The following is an 18,001-nucleotide window of genomic DNA, read 5'->3' on the forward strand; positions in this document are numbered from 1 at the left end:
AGAATGAAGTACAAATGTCCGGGATCTGTGGATCTGTGTGTCTGGGGTTGTGTGACCCTGTACAGGAAAGAATGAAGTCTCTAACAAATTAGAAACAGTAGGATCGTCCTCCAAAAGAGTATTGATTGAGGATGTTTATACAGCCTTTACACACTGCATGACCTAAGACCTTACCATAATCAGATCTTTTGAGAATCCTTTAGTGCAAGACGATGATTAGATGGGCATGTAAATCACAGGGAGTTAAAAGCAAGTATTAAAAGTAGAGAAAAGGTAAAAGGTCTATGCAAATCAGACACAGCAACAGCTTTCTTAAAATCCTCATTGCCTTCTCCAGGCAGCAGAAGACCGCCCCCACTATCCAGAGCCCCGCCTCTCGGGCCTAGTGACGCAAGCTAGGCTCCGCCCCTCTCCGGCGCAGGGCCTGGGCGATCTGGGTCACGTGAGCCTGAGTGCGGAAGTGAGGCTGCGGTACGCGTCCATGATTGGTAGTGGCGAAGGTTCTGGGGGCGGGGCCAGACGCCGGAGGTGCCGGGGGAGGAGGCTGCCGTGGGGGCCGGCTTGGAGTGGGATTCGACCCGCGGCGCTGACCGACTGCTGGACCGACGGCCGACGGGCACCCGGGTCTGCGCGCACTGCTGCTCCGGGTCGCCCCGGCCGAGGCGCTGGCCACGGTAGACCTCAGGGAGGGCTCGGGCTGCCGGGCCGGGCGCCATGTCCATGGAGGACCCCTTCTTTGTAGTGAAGGGGTGAGTGTGGGCCGAGGACTCCCGCCTCAGAGAGAGGGGAGGGAAATCGAGGCAGGGCGACACAGCCTCTGTGCTCGGACACCGCGCGTCGTTTGGGGCCGGGCCCCTGGGGTCCCACTATCGGCCCGCACCGCCACTTCCTCGGGGTCGCGCGCCGCAGGTGGGGAGCGACGCGCCGGAGCCGGCCGACAGCATCTGGGCAGGAAAAGGGAAATGGCCCTCTTGGAGTGGGCGTGCGCGGGGGCGAGCTCCATTGTGGAGTCGTGGAGCTAGCTCGGGACGGCCACCCCGCGGCTTGCCCGGTAGTGTCCAGCGGGTGCGGGAGCCGGTGCGGGAGGACGCGCGCTTTCCCGGGGGAGGAAAAGTCCTCCAGGCCGGGTGCTGATGTTGGAAGGAAAACAATATGCAATCAGCCAAACCAAACTTTCCGAGGGTTTCTTGTGAGCCACCGGGGTTTTCCCACCGTGTCGAAGGAAATGAGTGTTTCTATTGAACTCCTTGGTTTCATCCTGGGTGTTTGACAGGTTTCCCTCACTTCACGTTCTGCCTTTTTAGAAGCCTACTGCCCTCGTTTTGCGACAGAACTGTCCTGACTCCATCTTTGTTTATCTGTTGGGAGATGAAAACATCAATTGCACTTTGTTGTATCAACTTTGTAGCCATTACACAAAAGCAAGAAAGCGCAATTATGATGTCGCAACTTATTTCTAATAATGTGTCAGTTTTATGCTTTGAATGTCAGAGAAATGTCAAAAATCTGAGAACTGCGAAGTTAAGACAGAGTAAGTTCTACTGACTGCAAAGTGTTCTTTGCTTTTAACTAGTTGCTACTTGCATCTTACTTGTATAGTGGTAAAAGCTGACCAGTTGTGTGGGTGTTTGTTTTTGTATTTAAGAGTCCTGGGAAACTTAAAATGAGATACTTTACTATCCTTGGTGTGTACAGTCAATGCACAATCAAATATATTATGACTGCTTTTTTTTTTTTTTTTGGCTTTTTGAGACAGAGTTTCTCTGTGTAACTCCCTTGAACTCACTGAGATCTGCCTGCCTCTGCTTCCTGAGTGCTGGGATTAAAGGCCAGCTTGGCTAAGATTGTCTCTACGTTTCCTTAAAAGGGTTTTTCTTTTGCCTTGCTTTAATTTAGTCGGGGAATAGGAAGGTATATATTTAACAGTAAAATCTGCCTACCTGGAAATTGTGTTCTATATTATGGAATTGATTAAGATTTTAGTTGGTTTTGTTTTTAAATTTAGAGTTAGAGTTGTATACTTTTCCCTTGAATGGAAGGGTTTTCTTGGGTTTTTGTCTTATTTTGTGGAGTGGTAAGTGAATGTTGTGGCATGCATGTGGAAATCAGAGGACAACTTGCAGGAACTTCTCCTCTTTCACTGCGTGGGTCTCAGGGATCTAACTCAAGTCTCAGGCTTGGCCGCAGGCACCTTTGTCTGCTGAGCCATCTCACCAGCCCCAGAACTGAAGTTTTTGACATTCAGGTTGCAAAGGTTATCTCTGGCAGTGAGTAGATAGCAGAGGTAACCAGCGGATTTCTCTGTTCGCCTTTGAGGGAAACATGGAAAGTTCTTTATTGCTCAGCCATATTGGTATTTACCCCTGCAAGTCTACTAGCACTTACTTTACTTGCTGACTAGGTATTACTACTCTATTAGGACACTGTCCTCGGTCACTTGTTGCAGGAGAAAAGACAAGCCAGCCACATCAGTGTCTCAGGATGTGTGATAGCATATCCATGAACATCATTTTATTAACAGGATTGAGGGCCACTGAGATATCTTGGTAGATAAGGGCTCATGCAGCCAAGCCTGATGACCTGAATTTGATCCCCAGAACCCACCTGCAGGAATTTACACACACACACACATACACACACACACACACACACACACACACACACACACACACACTCTCTCTCTCTCTCTCTCTCTCTCTCTCTCTCTCTCTCCAAAGTTTCAAAAACAAGATTATTGAAAATGCATCACAGGGTAGAAAAAGTAAAGATGCCTCAAATATGACTCTGAAACAAGGTGCTTCTAGAGTAATCAGCGGAATAAATCACATCAGAATTAAGTAGACATGACAGGTGATCGGTAAGTGTAGCAGTGTTTCCTAGAGATGATGAGCATCTCAGGTGTTCAGAGAAAAGGCAGTGCCTTAGGAATTGTTATGGTGGGAAAAGCTATTGGAACAGGGATGTTTTGAAGGTAGCAGAATTCAGACAACTTAGACCTCTTTCTCCTGTCTAGGGATTTAGAAAAGAGACATGCTTCCTGCTTCCATTTTATTTCTTCTATCTTTTTTTTTTTTTTTTTTTTGGTTTGTTTTTGTTTTTCGAGACAGGGTTTCTCTGTGTAGCCCTGGCTGTCCTGGAACTCACTCTGTAGACCAGGCTGTCCTCGAACTCAGAAATCCGCCTGCCTCTGCCTCCTGAGTGCTGGGATTAAAGGTGTGCACCACCACTGCCCGGCTCTTCTGTCTTTTGATGTGTTTGCTTAAAACTACTCAGTGGAAGCGGGAGGTGGTGACACAGGTCTTTAATCCCATCACTCCAGAGGCAGAGGTAGGCAGATCTCTTGAATTTGAAGCCAGCCTGGTCTACAAAATGCTCCAGGACAGCCAGAACTACATGGAGAAACTGTCTCAAAACAAACAAACTAACCAAACATGCAAAAACCAAAACCAAAAAACCAAACAAACAAAAAACTGAACCAACCAACCAATTTCTGTTGAGCAGAAATATAAAGCAAATTCCACTTTCTTCTCTTTTTGTTCTTACTTTTTTGTTTTTTTGGTGGCCAAGTCTCTTGTATTCCAATCCAGCCTTGATCTTCTGAGCGTGCCTCTGCCCTTTGATTGCTAGAATTATGAGCATGCATCATTTTACATTTTCTACTACTTACATTAAAAAAGAAGTAAAAATAATTTAACATCTGTTAGTAGATTTGAAAATATTATTACTGCTGTGGGTTTTGCTGTTTGTCTGTTTTGTTTTTGAGCTAGGGTCTTGTTGTGTAGAACTTGCTGGCTTGGTATATGCAGTGTAGTGCAGGGTAGCCTTAAACTTGGTATTCATTCCTCAGCCTCCTGAGTGTTGACATTATAGGCATGCACTTGGCTTCAACATGCAATTAAACATTATTTGTATAAAGTTTTCAAAATTTGTTATTTTAAACTTCTATCTCATTTCAATTTGGATGTTAAAACTTTGAATATATTGTCCTATATTTAGAATTCATTAAACTTACAATCCAAAAGATATATTCAGAATCTGGGGTGATAGGGTACATTTGTAATACCAGCACCTGGGAGTCAGCGGCAGAATGAACAGATGTTCAGAAGCTAGCTAGCCTCATAATGAATTTGAGGTTAGCCTGAGCTACTTGAGATCCTACCTCAAACAAGAGGAAGAGGAAGAGGAGGAGGAGGAGGAAGAGGAGGAAGAGGAGGAGGAGGAGGAGGAGGAGGAGGAAGAAGAAGAAGAAGAAGAAGAAGAAGAAGAAGAAGAAGAAGAAGAAGAAGAAGAAGAAGAAGAAGAAGAAATAAGAAATTCACATGCCCTACTTGCTTCAAACATGAATACCACTTTTTTGGCAAACAAATTGCATATTAGTTTTTAAATTAATTAAATACTAGTTACTCAGTGACAATGCTTTCAAAGTTCTTAGTTGTACCTGAATAGTTACATGTGAATTTAATATTGACAGCACAGTATGGCCCTTCAAGGTCTAAACAGGTGTAGCCTACTTAGTGTCAGTTAATGGCTACCTGCTGCAGAATCAAAATGCAAAACCAAAACACTCCTTGATGATGTTACTGTCAACCTGAATTCAGCTGAATTTAGAAAAAAATCTGTTTTTAATTACCAACAGTTTTATACATTTTTGACCCTAACTCACTGTCATAATATTCGTTACTTCTACATTACTATGACCAAATTACTAGAGAGAATAAGAGAGGAAAGACTGATTTCTGCCATAGGGTTTCAGAAGGGTTCAATCCATGCTTGGGCAGAACATGGTGTCAGTGGGAGAGTGTGGAAGAGGGGAGGTGTTCATTCATGGCAAGCAATAGCAGAGAGAGTGAGACAGGAAGGGCCAGGGACAGGATACCCCCAGGGACAGACAGATGGGCAGACAGACAGACAGACACACAGTGACTTACTTCTTCCAGCTTTTGAGAGCTCCCAAACAGCACCAGCAGCTGCCCCCTTCAAACCGAAGGCACAGCACGCTGCTCCCACAATGCCCCGTGCTAGTCCTCACAGCACTGACTCTGCAGGCCAGGTCAGCTCAGGAGTGAGTCTGACTTGACCTGACTGTCACTACACCTGATTCGAGACACTTGTTTTCTTGACATGGCTCTTGTTCCTGTGACCTGTGCTTTCTAGTGTACACTGACTTTCTTTCCCACTTGATCCCATATTCACTCCTCAGAGTCCTCTTACAACTTTTGGGTACTCACCAGCATTCAGGGGTTCAGAGCACCTCTTTAAAGCTGCTCAGTCTCTAACTGTCTTTCCAACCCCAGCCCCTTATCCAGGGCTACCCCCTTATCCAGGGTTACCCCCTTATCCAGGGTTACCCCCTGCCTCGTTAGCCATCTCCAGAACACCACTTGGTGGAGCACACACTCCCTGGGCTCCCTTTTGGTTCAGTGCTCCAGCATTCAGTCCAGTCTGTGCCTGCTACACTAGGCTCTTACTTCTGCCTGTTCACACGTTGAGCTTCCATGAGTCACTGTGAGCACTCCACTGCCTCAGGAAGGGCTTCACTGGTGCCTCTCATTCTATATTGTGCTGCTTCCTTGCCCCATCTTATTAACTGTGACCTTTTATCTGCATTTCCGGTCTAGTATCTTAAATGCACAGCATAAATTCTAGCACACAGTCTTTACTGGTGGTGGTGGTAGAGTAGGTAGGCTGCTTCATAGAAGGCGACACCATCAGCACAGGCCCCTGGCAGGGGGCACTGTGTGTTTAAAAATTATGGATGTATGCAGACAAATGGAGTAGAAAGTTTGTTGAGACAGAACAGCTAGTATTTAAAGGCTACATCTCTTGAGCCAGGAACACTTTATATGAATTGTCACCTTGAAAAGACAGACCAGATAATGGGAAATTTTGTTTCATGTCAAAGAGAAGGAGCTGAGGGGTTGCACAGCCAACAGCTGCAGGCTCCACATTTAAACAACCTAATTTCACTGAGTCCAGGTAGAACATAGTCAACTCATGTTAACCCAAGGAATACCCCATCTTGATGACTTTAGAGACTTTGGAAACTGGGAAGGAAGGGAAATTAGGGATTTAGGAATATTGGTTTGGCTACGGTGCAGGCTGTGTCTGTGTGAAGGAAATTAAAAAGAAGGCCTTTGTGAAATACTGTTTTAAGTGTGCAAAGATCAGCAGATGGTCCTGCAAAGGTGGTGGTCTGCTCTGCCTCCCATCTGGTAATGACTGTCTTTGACATTGCAGGAGAGGACTAATCTAGTTCCTACTAGCTGATCTGCTCTAGGGTGCAGATGACTGTTTTCAGCCTTGGGTAGTCTGTCCTGTACAGGAGGCCTGTTGTCCCTTGCAGACCCAGAAGAACCGTCAGTGGTTTTGGTTTTGTCTTCAGCAAAAGCAGTTTCTAAGTAACTTACATCTGTAGTTTTTCACTCTGAAACCTACTTACCCCAGGCCTGTTGCTGATTTAGGTTGTTTTCACGGACGGTGTTCCTGTAGCATAATAGCTGATTCGGCGCACATGCACAACAGAGCTTTTCATGAGTATTGCCAGACTGTCCCTAGGATGTGCCTGGGTACTTTAAGAAGCCTGTTCTATTAATCCTTTGCTGGTGCATAGATTCAATACTAATTTTTGGATGTGAAAATGCAGGGTAGGAGCTCACTCAGGATTTGATGAGTTAATTCAGTCAGTTTTTGGTTCTTTAGCCCTCCTTCCCCCGTGTTACACAAGCTTTCAGAATTAGCTTTTTTGAATTTGCAGTCTCTACTGAAACAAGACATCAAGAAAACCATAAAATTTAGCATATTGGGATGTGTCAGTACAGTTACGTGTTGCTTGGTGTTTGGGCTATAATCTGAGAGGTGCCTTCTTAGAACATTGTTGTCAACTGTCAGATGTCACACGTGTACTTAGGTCAACTAAGAAGACTATACCACTAAGGCCATAATCCTATGGGTTTTTTGTACTTAATTTTCTAAATTAAATCTGTATTTACTTTGTACACATGGTGGGGCACAGCACACTGAATGTTTGGAAGTCAGATTGTGGGAGTTCTCCTCTTCCACCATATTCACAGGAAGGCAGAGTCATCACTGACTGAGCCATCCATCTTTCGGACCTTTGCTTGGTTGTTTGTGTGGTTGCTTTTGAGACAGAGTTTCACCATATTGCTCAAGATGGCCTGGAATCCAATATGCAGCCCAGGCTGACCTCAGAAACATGGCAGTCCTCTGACCTCTGCCTCCCAAGGGCTGGGATCACATGCACACATGAACCGTATCTTGCTTAGGAGGTGGTTTTTTGTTTTTTTGTTTTTTTTTGCTATTGTTTTGTTTTTGCTATTCTCCCTCATTGAGTCAAGGAAACTTGGGGGGTGAGGCTAAGACTAACTTATTTTATTTTATGTATATAAGTGTTGTGCTCCCATGAATGTTTGGTTCCCATGGAAGTCAGAAGAGAACATCGTATCCTTTAGAACTAGACTAATGTACAGTTGTGAGTCACCATGTAGATACTGGGGATTGAACCCAGTTTCTCTGCAAGAACAAGTGCTCTTAACTTCTGAGCCCTCTCTCCAGCCACCAGTAGGTGGTTTTGTGGTTTTTGTTTGTTGTTTTTTAAGAGAAGTTACAGTTCACTAATTTAAAATCACTTTTTAAAAATTTACTTATTTGTTTAGTGTTCCATCTGCACATATGACTACACACCAGAAGAGGGCACCAGGTCTCATTATAGATGGTTTCATAACCATCATGTGGTTGCTGGGAATTGAACTCGGGACCTTTCGAAGAACAGCCAGTGCCCTAACCTCTGAGCCATCTTTCCATCCCCAAAAATCACGTTTTCAAGGCCTTAAACACAGACATTATAGATCTATAAGGAAAGCAGAAGCTTTCTGGAAGCTTTCAGAACTGAGATTAAATAGGTCTTGGTGGTAGAATACTTTTCATCTTCAAGGTCAAATAAACTTGAGGCAAGCAGCCAAAATGTCTGAGCTCTGGATCTCTTTAGCTGTTGGGTGGTTTAAGGCTGGGTTATCCTGGAACTTCCTTGAGATCTAAAATCTCAGTGGTTGACTTAGTGGAGGCTGTGCAGGTTAAGAAGTAAAGGAGGAGGCAGTGACTCACACTTAGGTTAAGTCTTCAAGCTTGGGAAGTGGTGGCACTGTTGGCTTCGGTAGGAGTTAGAGAGAGGAGGAGGCAGGCTTTCTTTTTAGTCTGCCTTTGCTTGCTTGTTTGAATGCCTGCTTTTCTTGTAGGAGATGCTACAATCTTTGGTTTTAGCAATAGTAATGCCCTGGAGGTGGTCAATGAGGAAGGGGTAACCCTGGATAAGGGGCTGGAGTTGGAAAGACAGTTGGAGACTGAGCAGCTTTAAAGAGGTGCTCTGAACCCCTGAATGCTGGTGAGTACCCAAAAGTTGTAAGAGGACTCTGAGGAATGAATACGGGATCAAGTGGGAAAGAAAGTCAGTGTACACTAGAAAGCACAGGTCACAGGAACAAGAACCATGTCAAGAAAACAAGTGTCTCGAGTCAGGTGTAGTGACAGTCAGGTCAAGTCAGACTCACTCCTGAGCTGACCTGGCCTGCAGGGTTAGTGCTGTGAGGACTAGCACAGGGCATTGTGGGAGCAGCGTGCTGTGCCTTGGGTTTGAAGGGGGCAGCTGCTGGTGCTGTTTGGGAGCTCTCAAAAGCTGGAAGAAGTAAGTCGCTCTGTGTGTGTGTGTGTGTGTATGTGTGTGTGTGTGTGTGTGCATGCGCGCATGCCTGCCTGCCTGTCTGTGTGTGTGTCTGTGTTTCTGTCTGCCCATCTTTTTGTCCCTGGGGGTATCCTGTCCCTGGCCCTTCCTGTCTCACTTTCTCTGCTATTGCCTGCCATGAATGAACACCTCTCCTCTTCCACATTCTCCCACTGACACCATGTTCTGCCCAAGCATGGATTGAACCCTTCTGAAACCCTATGGCAGAAATCAGTCTTTCCTTTCTTTTCTTTTTTTTGGGGGTGGTGGTTTGAGACAGGGTTTCTCTGTGTAGCCCTGGCTGTCCTGGAACTCACTTGGTAGACCAGGCTGGCCTCAAACTCAGAAATCCGCCTACCTCTGCCTCCTGAGTGCTGGGATTAAAAGCGTGCGCCACCATGCCCAGCCGAGTCTTTCCTTGCTTGTTCTCTCTAATTTGGTCATAGTAATGCACAAGTAACGAATGTATGACAGTGAATTAGGGAGATAGATAGATACACACACACACAAACACACACACACACACACACACACACACACACACACACACACACACACACACACACACACATATAAAACTGTTGGTAGTTAAGAAGAGCCCTTTTCTCCCCTGAATTTGGTTGGTAGTAGAGCTAAGTGAAGAGTGTTTTGATTTTCCCTTAAATGCAAAAAGTGTGTGTGGCAAGAGCTTTTCTCCCCCGAGGTTGGCAGTGGAGTGGAGTGTAGGGTGCAGGGCAGGAGCTAGCTTGAGGAGCGTGGGAGGTGGCTGAGGAAAGTGGTTGCTGAGGCTTGTATAGCTTGCAGCCTGGGTTTTTGAGGTTGCAGCTCTGATTCAGAAACTATCTGACTTTATGTATGTTATGTATGTTGTATGTTTTCAAACCAGAAGCTTCTCCATAAGGAGACTTACAGGATGGTTGCTGCCCCAGACACAGGCCGCCCCAGTGTAGGCACTGTTTCATTTGCTTCTTATGTTGGGAAGTAGGTGCTCATTTCTGTCAGTCAGAAGTCTGTGTTCCTTTGTGTCACACCTGTGTAGACTTGTGTCACTGTCTTGATGAACAGAATGAAGTGGTGACCTTTGACCCCTAAGGTCCCTCAACTATCACAGCTCTCTCCTACGTCATCTTCTCTTAGGACACTCACTTAGGATGCATCATCTGACTGGGTAGGAAGTCAGCCACACTTAAGTCACTCCCCCAGAGGGATGGGGGTATACCTCCAGAGAGCCCTGGAGAAGTGACTGGAGAACCCCTGTTCTTAACGTTCTTCAGCTCAGACCTGGAACAGTGTGGACCTGGGGCAGGTCATCCCTGTTGTGTCTGATCACTCATCCACAGAGTCTGTGAGCACTGCAAACACTGTGTTACAACAAGCCGGGGAGTAGTTGTTGCACAGCACAGGAACAGATGCCAACTCAGTTTGTCTGCATTGTCAGAGAAGAAAGGCAGAACCCAAAGGGAAGCTGGAACTGCAGTCCCACAGCTTGTTAACACAGGCACATAGCAGCTACTAAGAAACCAAGTCTTCTCTGTTGATCCAACGCAGTAACAAGGCTGGGTACTTATAAAGAGAAGAGATTTACTCAGCTCTTGGAGAGTTCAAGGCTGGGTCCTATAGAGAAAGGCCCTGAGCTGTATCACACCTTGATGCAGTCACTTATGGGAGGGACATATGCCATGGAGGCAAGGAAGAGGGGTCAAGCTCTGTCTTTTGTAGTAGCTTCTCTTTTCAGGAACTACCTGGGGTCCCACAAGGACTGCCAAAGATCTACTCACCTTCTGCTGGGACCTGCCTCTTAAAGCTTTCAATACTGCTATGCTGAGGCCAAACCACCGGCATGCATGAACCCTTAAGACACACTTAAACCCTATCCAAAGTTTACACTTGCTGTTAGCTGAGATAGTCCTCATTTACTTCTGTATTTGGCAAACTCTTTTTTTTTTTTTCTTTTGAGGCAGGATCTCAATAGATCAGGCTGGCCTCAGACGCACACATCTACTAGCCTCTGTCTTCTATGGGCTGGGATTAAAAGCATGTACCACTATTGCAGGCATATATTTAGCAAAGTTAATTAAATATAAGTAAAAAAAACAAAAAACAAAAACCTTTGTGATGTTTTATGGAGGGGTAACATTTGGAAATGTAGCCCTCCCAACCTAGATTGTTTGGGATGGTGAGCCTTTTACTACGCCATGACAAATTGGAAACTCGCATGGAGGAGGCTTTACAGTCAATACCAATGGATCGTTGTTGAGCCAGCTTCCAAAGCTTAGTCTTGTTGCTATCAACTGTTGTCTGAAGACAGTAAAAGTCTTGTTTGGAAAGTTTAGCTGGCTTTTCCTGTTTTCTGAGAAGGTACATTCATTTCTTAATCAGGAAAGAAGAGCTGTGTTACAGTGGTCCTGTGGTCTTATCGTGGGTTGATGTTAGTTAGGGTCCTTCATTTTGTGGTTATGAGAACTTCACAGATACGGTGATTTTTGACAGGCTGTTAGACAGCAAGGGGGTAAAGTTTCTGTTTTCAGAGTTTTACTAATGCAGTGCCTTTGTTGCCTATGACATGGTGCATCAAACTGACTTTCGAAACATGATTAGAAGTAAACTTGCCTGACTCACATGGAGATAGCCACTTCTCTTCATCCGTGCTTGATCAAGGTGTCTCTGCAGAGGGGCTAGAGCCTTAGTTCTTGGGAAGATAGCTAGCGAGCTTTAATTGAAATGATGGGCATGACTCCAAAGCTGTTGGTGAGCCAACTGCTAGTAACCAAGAAGCTTGCTTAGCCAAACCCTAAGAGTCAAAGTGTATCGTGCTTGTGTGTATTCTTTACCATTCGCATCGCATAACTGAGAGAAAGGTCTGGAATAGCTAAGCCGGGCTGTCCAAATAAAGGAGCAGCTTGACCACAGCAATCACTCGTTCAATAAAGTGCTTACCAGGCTGCCGTGTGGGGGGTGGCTTTCGTGTGGCCCTTCCTCGGCTGGGTTGACTGAGACCCCCTCCCTTCCTTTCCTCTTCCAGGAAGTCAGAGAAGGAAAGAAGGGCCTCTCCTTCTGCCTCACAGATGGCAGGTGGATGGATGGATGGATGGATGGCAGGATTATGCTGCTGAGTTTTAGGGACTGATTTGTTGAAATGCTAAGTGGTCCTCAGTGCATACTGCTAGGTGCTTATGTGCAGTTCTAAGTGGTCCTCAGTGCATACTGCTAGGTGCTTATGTGCAGTTCTAAGTGGTCCTCAGTGCATACTGCTAGGTACCTAGGTTTTGAGTGGAAGAGGGTGTCCTGGTTGGTCTTGTGCATTCTGAGAAGTGGCCAGTGGCTCTTGGCACTTTGTGAAAATCTCAAGTTCTTTGGGAAATTCTGACTAGTGTTTTCAAAGTTTTCTGCAAGGCATAGTTGCCTGTGCCTACAATAATGTCAGCCTTCTGAAAGCTGAAGCAACATTAACCCATTTCAAGGTTAACCTAGGCTACAAAGTGAGATCAAAACCTACCACTTGCTGGTCATGGTGATAGAGCCCTTTACCCAGCACTTTGAGGCAGAGACAGACAAATCTCTGAGTTTAAGGCCAGCCTGGCCTACAGAGAAGATTCTGGGACAGCCAGGGCTACATAGAAAGACCCTGTCTTTAAAACAGACAAACAAACAAACAAACATGCTTCCCCCTAAAAAGAGAAAAGAACCACCACCCTCAAAACACTTGGTTGTGACCCACATAATTCCCTAGTGCCTATTCATGCCTGGGAAACTGTTCCTAGCAGCTTGGGCGGTTTGGTTCTCTGGAAGACCTCTTCAGAACTCTTCAGTTGGGGTTCTGGACACACTATGAGCTCTGGCTTTTCTTCCAAAGTCTGAGCCATTGCTGACAGTACCTAACTTTGGGGTCTCTTAAAAAAACAAACAAGACAAAACAAAACAAACAAACAAACAAACAAACAAAAAACCCTGCCTTGGAAACGTGAAGTAATGGTTGTTTACCTTTCTTCTGTTTGTCCTCTACAATGAAAACTAAAAATGAGTCCTGATTTAAAACCAAGGTCTTTAGAGTAGAGCAAACCAAGACCTGGTTAGGTCTGTGGGGTGTTGGGCGTTACTCTGAGATTGCCCTATCACATTTTTCAGATTCCTGCTTCTTTGGGACATGCTTTAGTTGTGGTTTACTTAGGGACTTAGTGCCACCAGAGTCCACTCCATATTCGATCACCCGGAGAGCTTTTTAAAAACTATCCAATCAGCCCCACCCCCAGCCCCACTCTCTCACTCTTACTTTGATTCATGTGTATGTGTGTCAGCTGTACGCAAGCCCCATGTATTCAGGAGCCTGAGGAGGTCAGAAGAGAGTGCTGATCTCTGGAACCCAGTGTGGGTGTTAGGAACCAAACTCAGAGCCTCTGGAAGCGCAGCAAGCTCCCTCAGCCATAGAGCCATCTTTCCAGCCCCGAGACCATACAGGCCTGAAAATCAGGTCTGGGACCACAGGGGCTCTCAAGATGAGCCACAGGAGGATCCGTTTGTTTCTCAAACTCTTTTCATAACAATATTATGTTTTTGCCTCTCACTGTGTTGCTGTTTGCACTGATGAATAGTGGTATACTGGGTGGTTCTGTAAACCCTTGCACCTTACTGTATCCCAGTGATTTACCACCTGGAACTCAGGAAAAAGCTAGTCATATGCTTTTACACAGAGTCTTTGCGAATCAGTAAGAGTTACTAATTTTATAAAATCTTGCCCTTTCTAGACATTTCTTCATTTATTTTTGTTGTTGTTTGTTTGTTGTTGAGTCAGGGTTTCTTCATGTAGCCCTTGCTGTCCTGAAACTCACCTTATAGACTAGGCTGACCTTGAACTCACAAAGTTCTACCTGCCTCTGCCTCCCCAAGTGTTGAGATCAAAGGCCTGTACCACCACGCCTGGATTTTCTTTTACTTTTTTAAGGTTATACTTTAGTTATAATGAAATCCACTCCTTTACCATCTGCTTCTGCATAATGACATGAATTCTCAGGTATGCAATTACTGTAGTTAGGATACTGGACAGGCTATGGAGACAGTTCATTTGGTAAAGGCGTGCTGTGCTGTGCTGTGCTGTGCTGTGCTGTGCTGTGCTGTGCTGTGCTGTGCTGTGCTGTGCTGTGCTGTGCTTGCAAGCATGAGAACCTCAGTTAGCTCTCCAGCAGCCACTGTGTTTGTAGCTTGTTTTTCCAGATTGGTTAGGTAGAGGCAGGGAAAGCCGTGCTCATCACTCCTTAGCCAGCCCAGTGCTGTTAAGGAGTTCTAGGCCAGTGAGACAGACAGCTTCAAAAACCAAGGCGGGTAGGTGCTAAGGAACAGCACCCGAGGATGTTGTTTGGCCTTGGCATGTATGTACATACATGTGCATACATGTGCACACATGCATACCTGCGTACTGATCTTTTGATACAGTCGTTTCAATGGGATTTAAGCCTCGTGATAGTGAAGAAGATTTGTAGACCCTTTCACTCCACCTGCTGGGAGAGCATGCTGTATGGTGGTGTTTCTGAGCCTCATCCCATGCTGTAAACAAGAACCACATCAGTGCTGCTTACTCTAGGAAGCAGACACTTAGCAAAGATGAAATGTTTAAAATATTCCAGAGAGATCTGGGGGTTAAAATGTCTCAGATTAAATACTTTAAATCTATAAAACGCAACCCATGGATGGTAATCCTCCATTCCTCCCACACTAAGAAAAGAGATACTGACTCTCACACCAAATGAAAGCTACAGGGATGTGAAGGACCCTCTAGTTAATTTATAGGATTGCTTCTTTGTGTTACTTTAGTATTGTTTGTTTAGAAAACCCCAGAACTGTCTTCTTCAAACAAACTTGATGTTAAAGTTGCTTAAATAATGGCCAATTTGTTCTGCATCTGCTGGGAACATAATACCCACTCTATGTGTTTGTTTTGTGTGTTGGGGTTGTGAGGGGTGTGAGAGTGGTGATGTCCTGGTGCTGTGAGGATGGCGTGTGGTGGTTCTGTGAGGATGGTGTGTGATGCCGTAAGGATGTGTGAGGTGATGCTGTGAGGATGCATGTGGTAGTGCTGTGGGGATGCATGTAGTGATGCTTTGAGGATGGCATGTGGTGATACTGTGAGGATGTGTGTGGTGATGCTGTGAGGATGGCATGTGGTGGTGCTGTGAGGATGTATGTGGTGATGCTGTGAGGATGGCATGTGGTGATGCTGTAAGGATGCATGTGATGATGCTGTGAGGATATGTGTGGTGGTGCTGTGAGGATGTGTATTGTGGTGCTCTGAGGGTGACATGTGGTGATGCTGTGAGAATAGTGTGTGGTGATGCTGTGAGGATGCATGTGAAGGTGCTGTGAGGATGCATGTGAAGGTGCTGTGAGGATGCATGTGAAGGTGCTGTGAGGATCCATGTGGTGATGCCGTGAGGATGCATGTGGTGATGCTGTGAGGATATGTGTGGTGATGCTGTGAGGATGCATGTGGTGATGCTGTGGGGATATGTGTGGTGGTGCTGTGAGGATTTGTATTGTGGTGCTGTGAGGGTGGCATGTGGTGATGCTGTGAGGATAGTGTGTGGTGATGCTGTGAAAATAGTGTGTGGTGATGCTGTGAAAATAGTGTGTGGTGATGCTGTGAGGATGCATGTGGTGGTGCTGTGAGGATGTGTGTGGTGGTGCTGTGAGGATGTGTGTGGTGATGCTGTGAGGATGTGTAGTGTGGTGCTGTGAGGATGTGTGTGGTGATGCTGTGAGGATGCATGTGGTGGTGCTGTGAGGATGTGTGTGGTGGTGCTGTGAGGATGTGTGTGGTGATGCTGTGAGGATGTGTAGTGTGGTGCTGTGAGGGTGGCATGTGGTGATGCTGTGAGGATAGTGAGTGGTGATGCTGTGAGGATAGTGTGTGGTGATACTGTGAGAATAGTATGTGGTGATGCTGTAAGGATCCATGTGAAGGTGCTGTGAGGATGGTGTGTGATGATGCTGTGAGGATGTGTGTGGTGATGTTGCCTCGAGTCCTACTTTTATTCATCAATGAGTCATGTGTGACTTCTCCTTTCCCTTTACCTTGACTACAGAGAGGTACAGAAAGCAGTCAACACTGCCCAAGGATTGTTTCAGAGATGGACAGAGCTCCTTCAGGGCCCCTCTGCAGCAACAAGGGAAGAAATCGACTGGACCACCAACGAGCTGAGGAACAATCTCCGCAGCATAGAGTGGGATCTGGAGGACCTCGATGAAACCATCAATATCCTTCTCTGTCGTCTGGGGGTCTAGGGACTTGGGAGCATGGGCAAGAGACAGACAAGGTTTTATCTAGATGTCTTGAGCCATAGATGAGAGAGAGGCTGGTTTTTATAGTGATTGAGCTGGCTTTTGTTGGTCACTGCCGGGTGATCTCAGGGAGGCTAGCCCTATTCTTCCGTCTATAGCAAACCCTCCAGATCTAGACTGTATAGGGCAGTGATCATCACTTTGGACCCTGGAGTCAGTCTGCTGGTGTCCCGTTTCTCATTCCACCATTGTAGAAGTGAAAGTAAACTTTTCCTCTCAAATAGTAAAATAGTAATACTTCTGATATCTGTGGGGGATTTTTCTTCACATACCAAACGGTTCTCCAGCAGACACCAACTGAGTGTCCTATGGTTTTGAGACTATGTACCTGGAGATAGCATGGGATCCTGTAGTGCTCATAGCCCCCCCATATCAGATGCCAGGTGCAAACCCCAGATTCTAACTTGTTAGTCAAACTCACTTCCTGTTTGTTTAATTTTTTTCAAGAGCAGCTTGTAGAGTTCAGGGAAATGAATTGCTTAATTGGCTGTGTATTATAAAGTCTGTATTATGTGTTTATAAAAAGATAAAGAGAGGGGGAAATGTCCTGTGGAGGTATAGTCAGGTATGGGGCTAGGGGGTACCTTGACGGGCCCATGCTGAGGCATCCCTTCCCTCTGAGGGATCAGCCACATGATGGTATAGTACAGAGTAGAGTTTATTCAGGGCATGGGGAGGGGAATTAAGAGGATAGTAGAGGCAGAGAAAGGGAGGGAGGGAGAGAGGGAAGGGGGAGGGAGGGAGGGAGGGAAGAAGAGAGAGAGAGAGAGAGAGAGAGAGAGAGAGAGAGAGAGGAGTAGAGGCCAGCCGTGAGCATGTGGAGAGAGTGGGGAAGAGAAAGCAAGAGAATAAGAGAGAAACAAGAGAGCAAGGAGGGGGCAAACAGCCCCTTTTAAAGTGAGTCAAGAATACCTGGCTATTGCCAGGTAACTGTGGGACGGAGCTTAGACAGAATGCTAACACTGTGTGTGGAAGAGATGCCCAGGGGAAGGTAGGCAGAAGAGCATTGTGTGGCTTCCAGGAATGCCACTTTCATGTGGTGTTCCACAGGAACCCTGTCCACCTCAGGATTATGAAAGTTTCATCACAGAAACATTATTGATTAGGTCATTACTTATTGGTGATTAGCTCAACCTTTAGTCCCCTTCTCAATACAGGGGTATTGGTGGCTGGAAGTTCCTATCACCAGTCATAGAGTTGGTTTGTTTGGTGATCAGAGGAATTGTGTAGGACTCACTAGTTATCTAGTAGCATATAGAATCTGGAGACTCCAAGGGCCTTAAGAGCTCTCTGTGCCAGAGATGGAATTGAAATATATATTTGATACAGTGTCACAGCAGTGACTCTGGCTTTGGCCACACCAGTAAGCTTCTCTGTGCTTTAGTTTCCTCTTCAAAAGAACTCTAGGATAAAGAGTGCCCAACTTAGGAATGCCAGGAGAGTTACATGTATCGAGAGCTTAAAAGGGGCCTGTCCAGAGTATTTGACTATAAAGGCTTAGCAGTTAGGCTGGGATGCTCTTTGGTAATATAGCCCTTGATCCTAGCATGCGAGGACCAGGTTTTGGGCCCTGTAGAAACACAGGCATGAGTGCATGCACCATACTCGCAGTCATTGCCGTGTAGTATATATAGTATATATATATAGTGTATATAGGCCAGTGGTACAGCCTTTAGTTAGAGCTCAAAAGAAAATCTCTTCAAAGAGTTCTCCACTTAAGAAGTGATTTTAAAATACCACTGTCAATTGAAAAGCTGCCTGTACCGTGAAGCCATGTTTGGTGAAAACACATCCATTATGCTAACTTATGCAGTTGATACTGGGGGAAAGCCCACAGCTCTGATGATGGACTGGACATCTGTTGATGTTGACTTGTGAAGCTTTCTGTTCTCAGTCGGAAAGTCTCTGTAACCAAAACTTTAGTTAGATGATAATGCT

At 45.7% G+C, this 18,001-nt stretch overlaps 1 protein-coding gene across 3 annotated transcripts in view; it reads left to right on the forward strand.

Moving 5' to 3' along the window:
* Window positions 1-449: 449 nt before the first annotated feature.
* Window positions 450-18,001, forward strand: part of Stx6 (syntaxin 6) — a 48,940-nt gene continuing 31,388 nt past the window's right edge. The window contains exons 1-2 of one of the 3 annotated variants that reach the window (XM_006529766.4): window positions 450-749; window positions 15,808-15,977. In XM_006529766.4, coding sequence (XP_006529829.1) covers window positions 715-749; window positions 15,808-15,977 — 205 coding nt within the window. In that variant the 5' untranslated portion in view covers window positions 450-714. The remainder of the gene's footprint in view (window positions 750-15,807; window positions 15,978-18,001) is intronic. The other 2 variants (NM_021433.3, XM_017321868.2) reach the window with 2 other exon arrangements.

Source organism: Mus musculus, chromosome 1 (genome assembly GCF_000001635.26).
Source record: "Mus musculus strain C57BL/6J chromosome 1, GRCm38.p6 C57BL/6J".
In the NCBI taxonomy this organism is placed as follows: domain Eukaryota; kingdom Metazoa; phylum Chordata; class Mammalia; order Rodentia; family Muridae; genus Mus; species Mus musculus.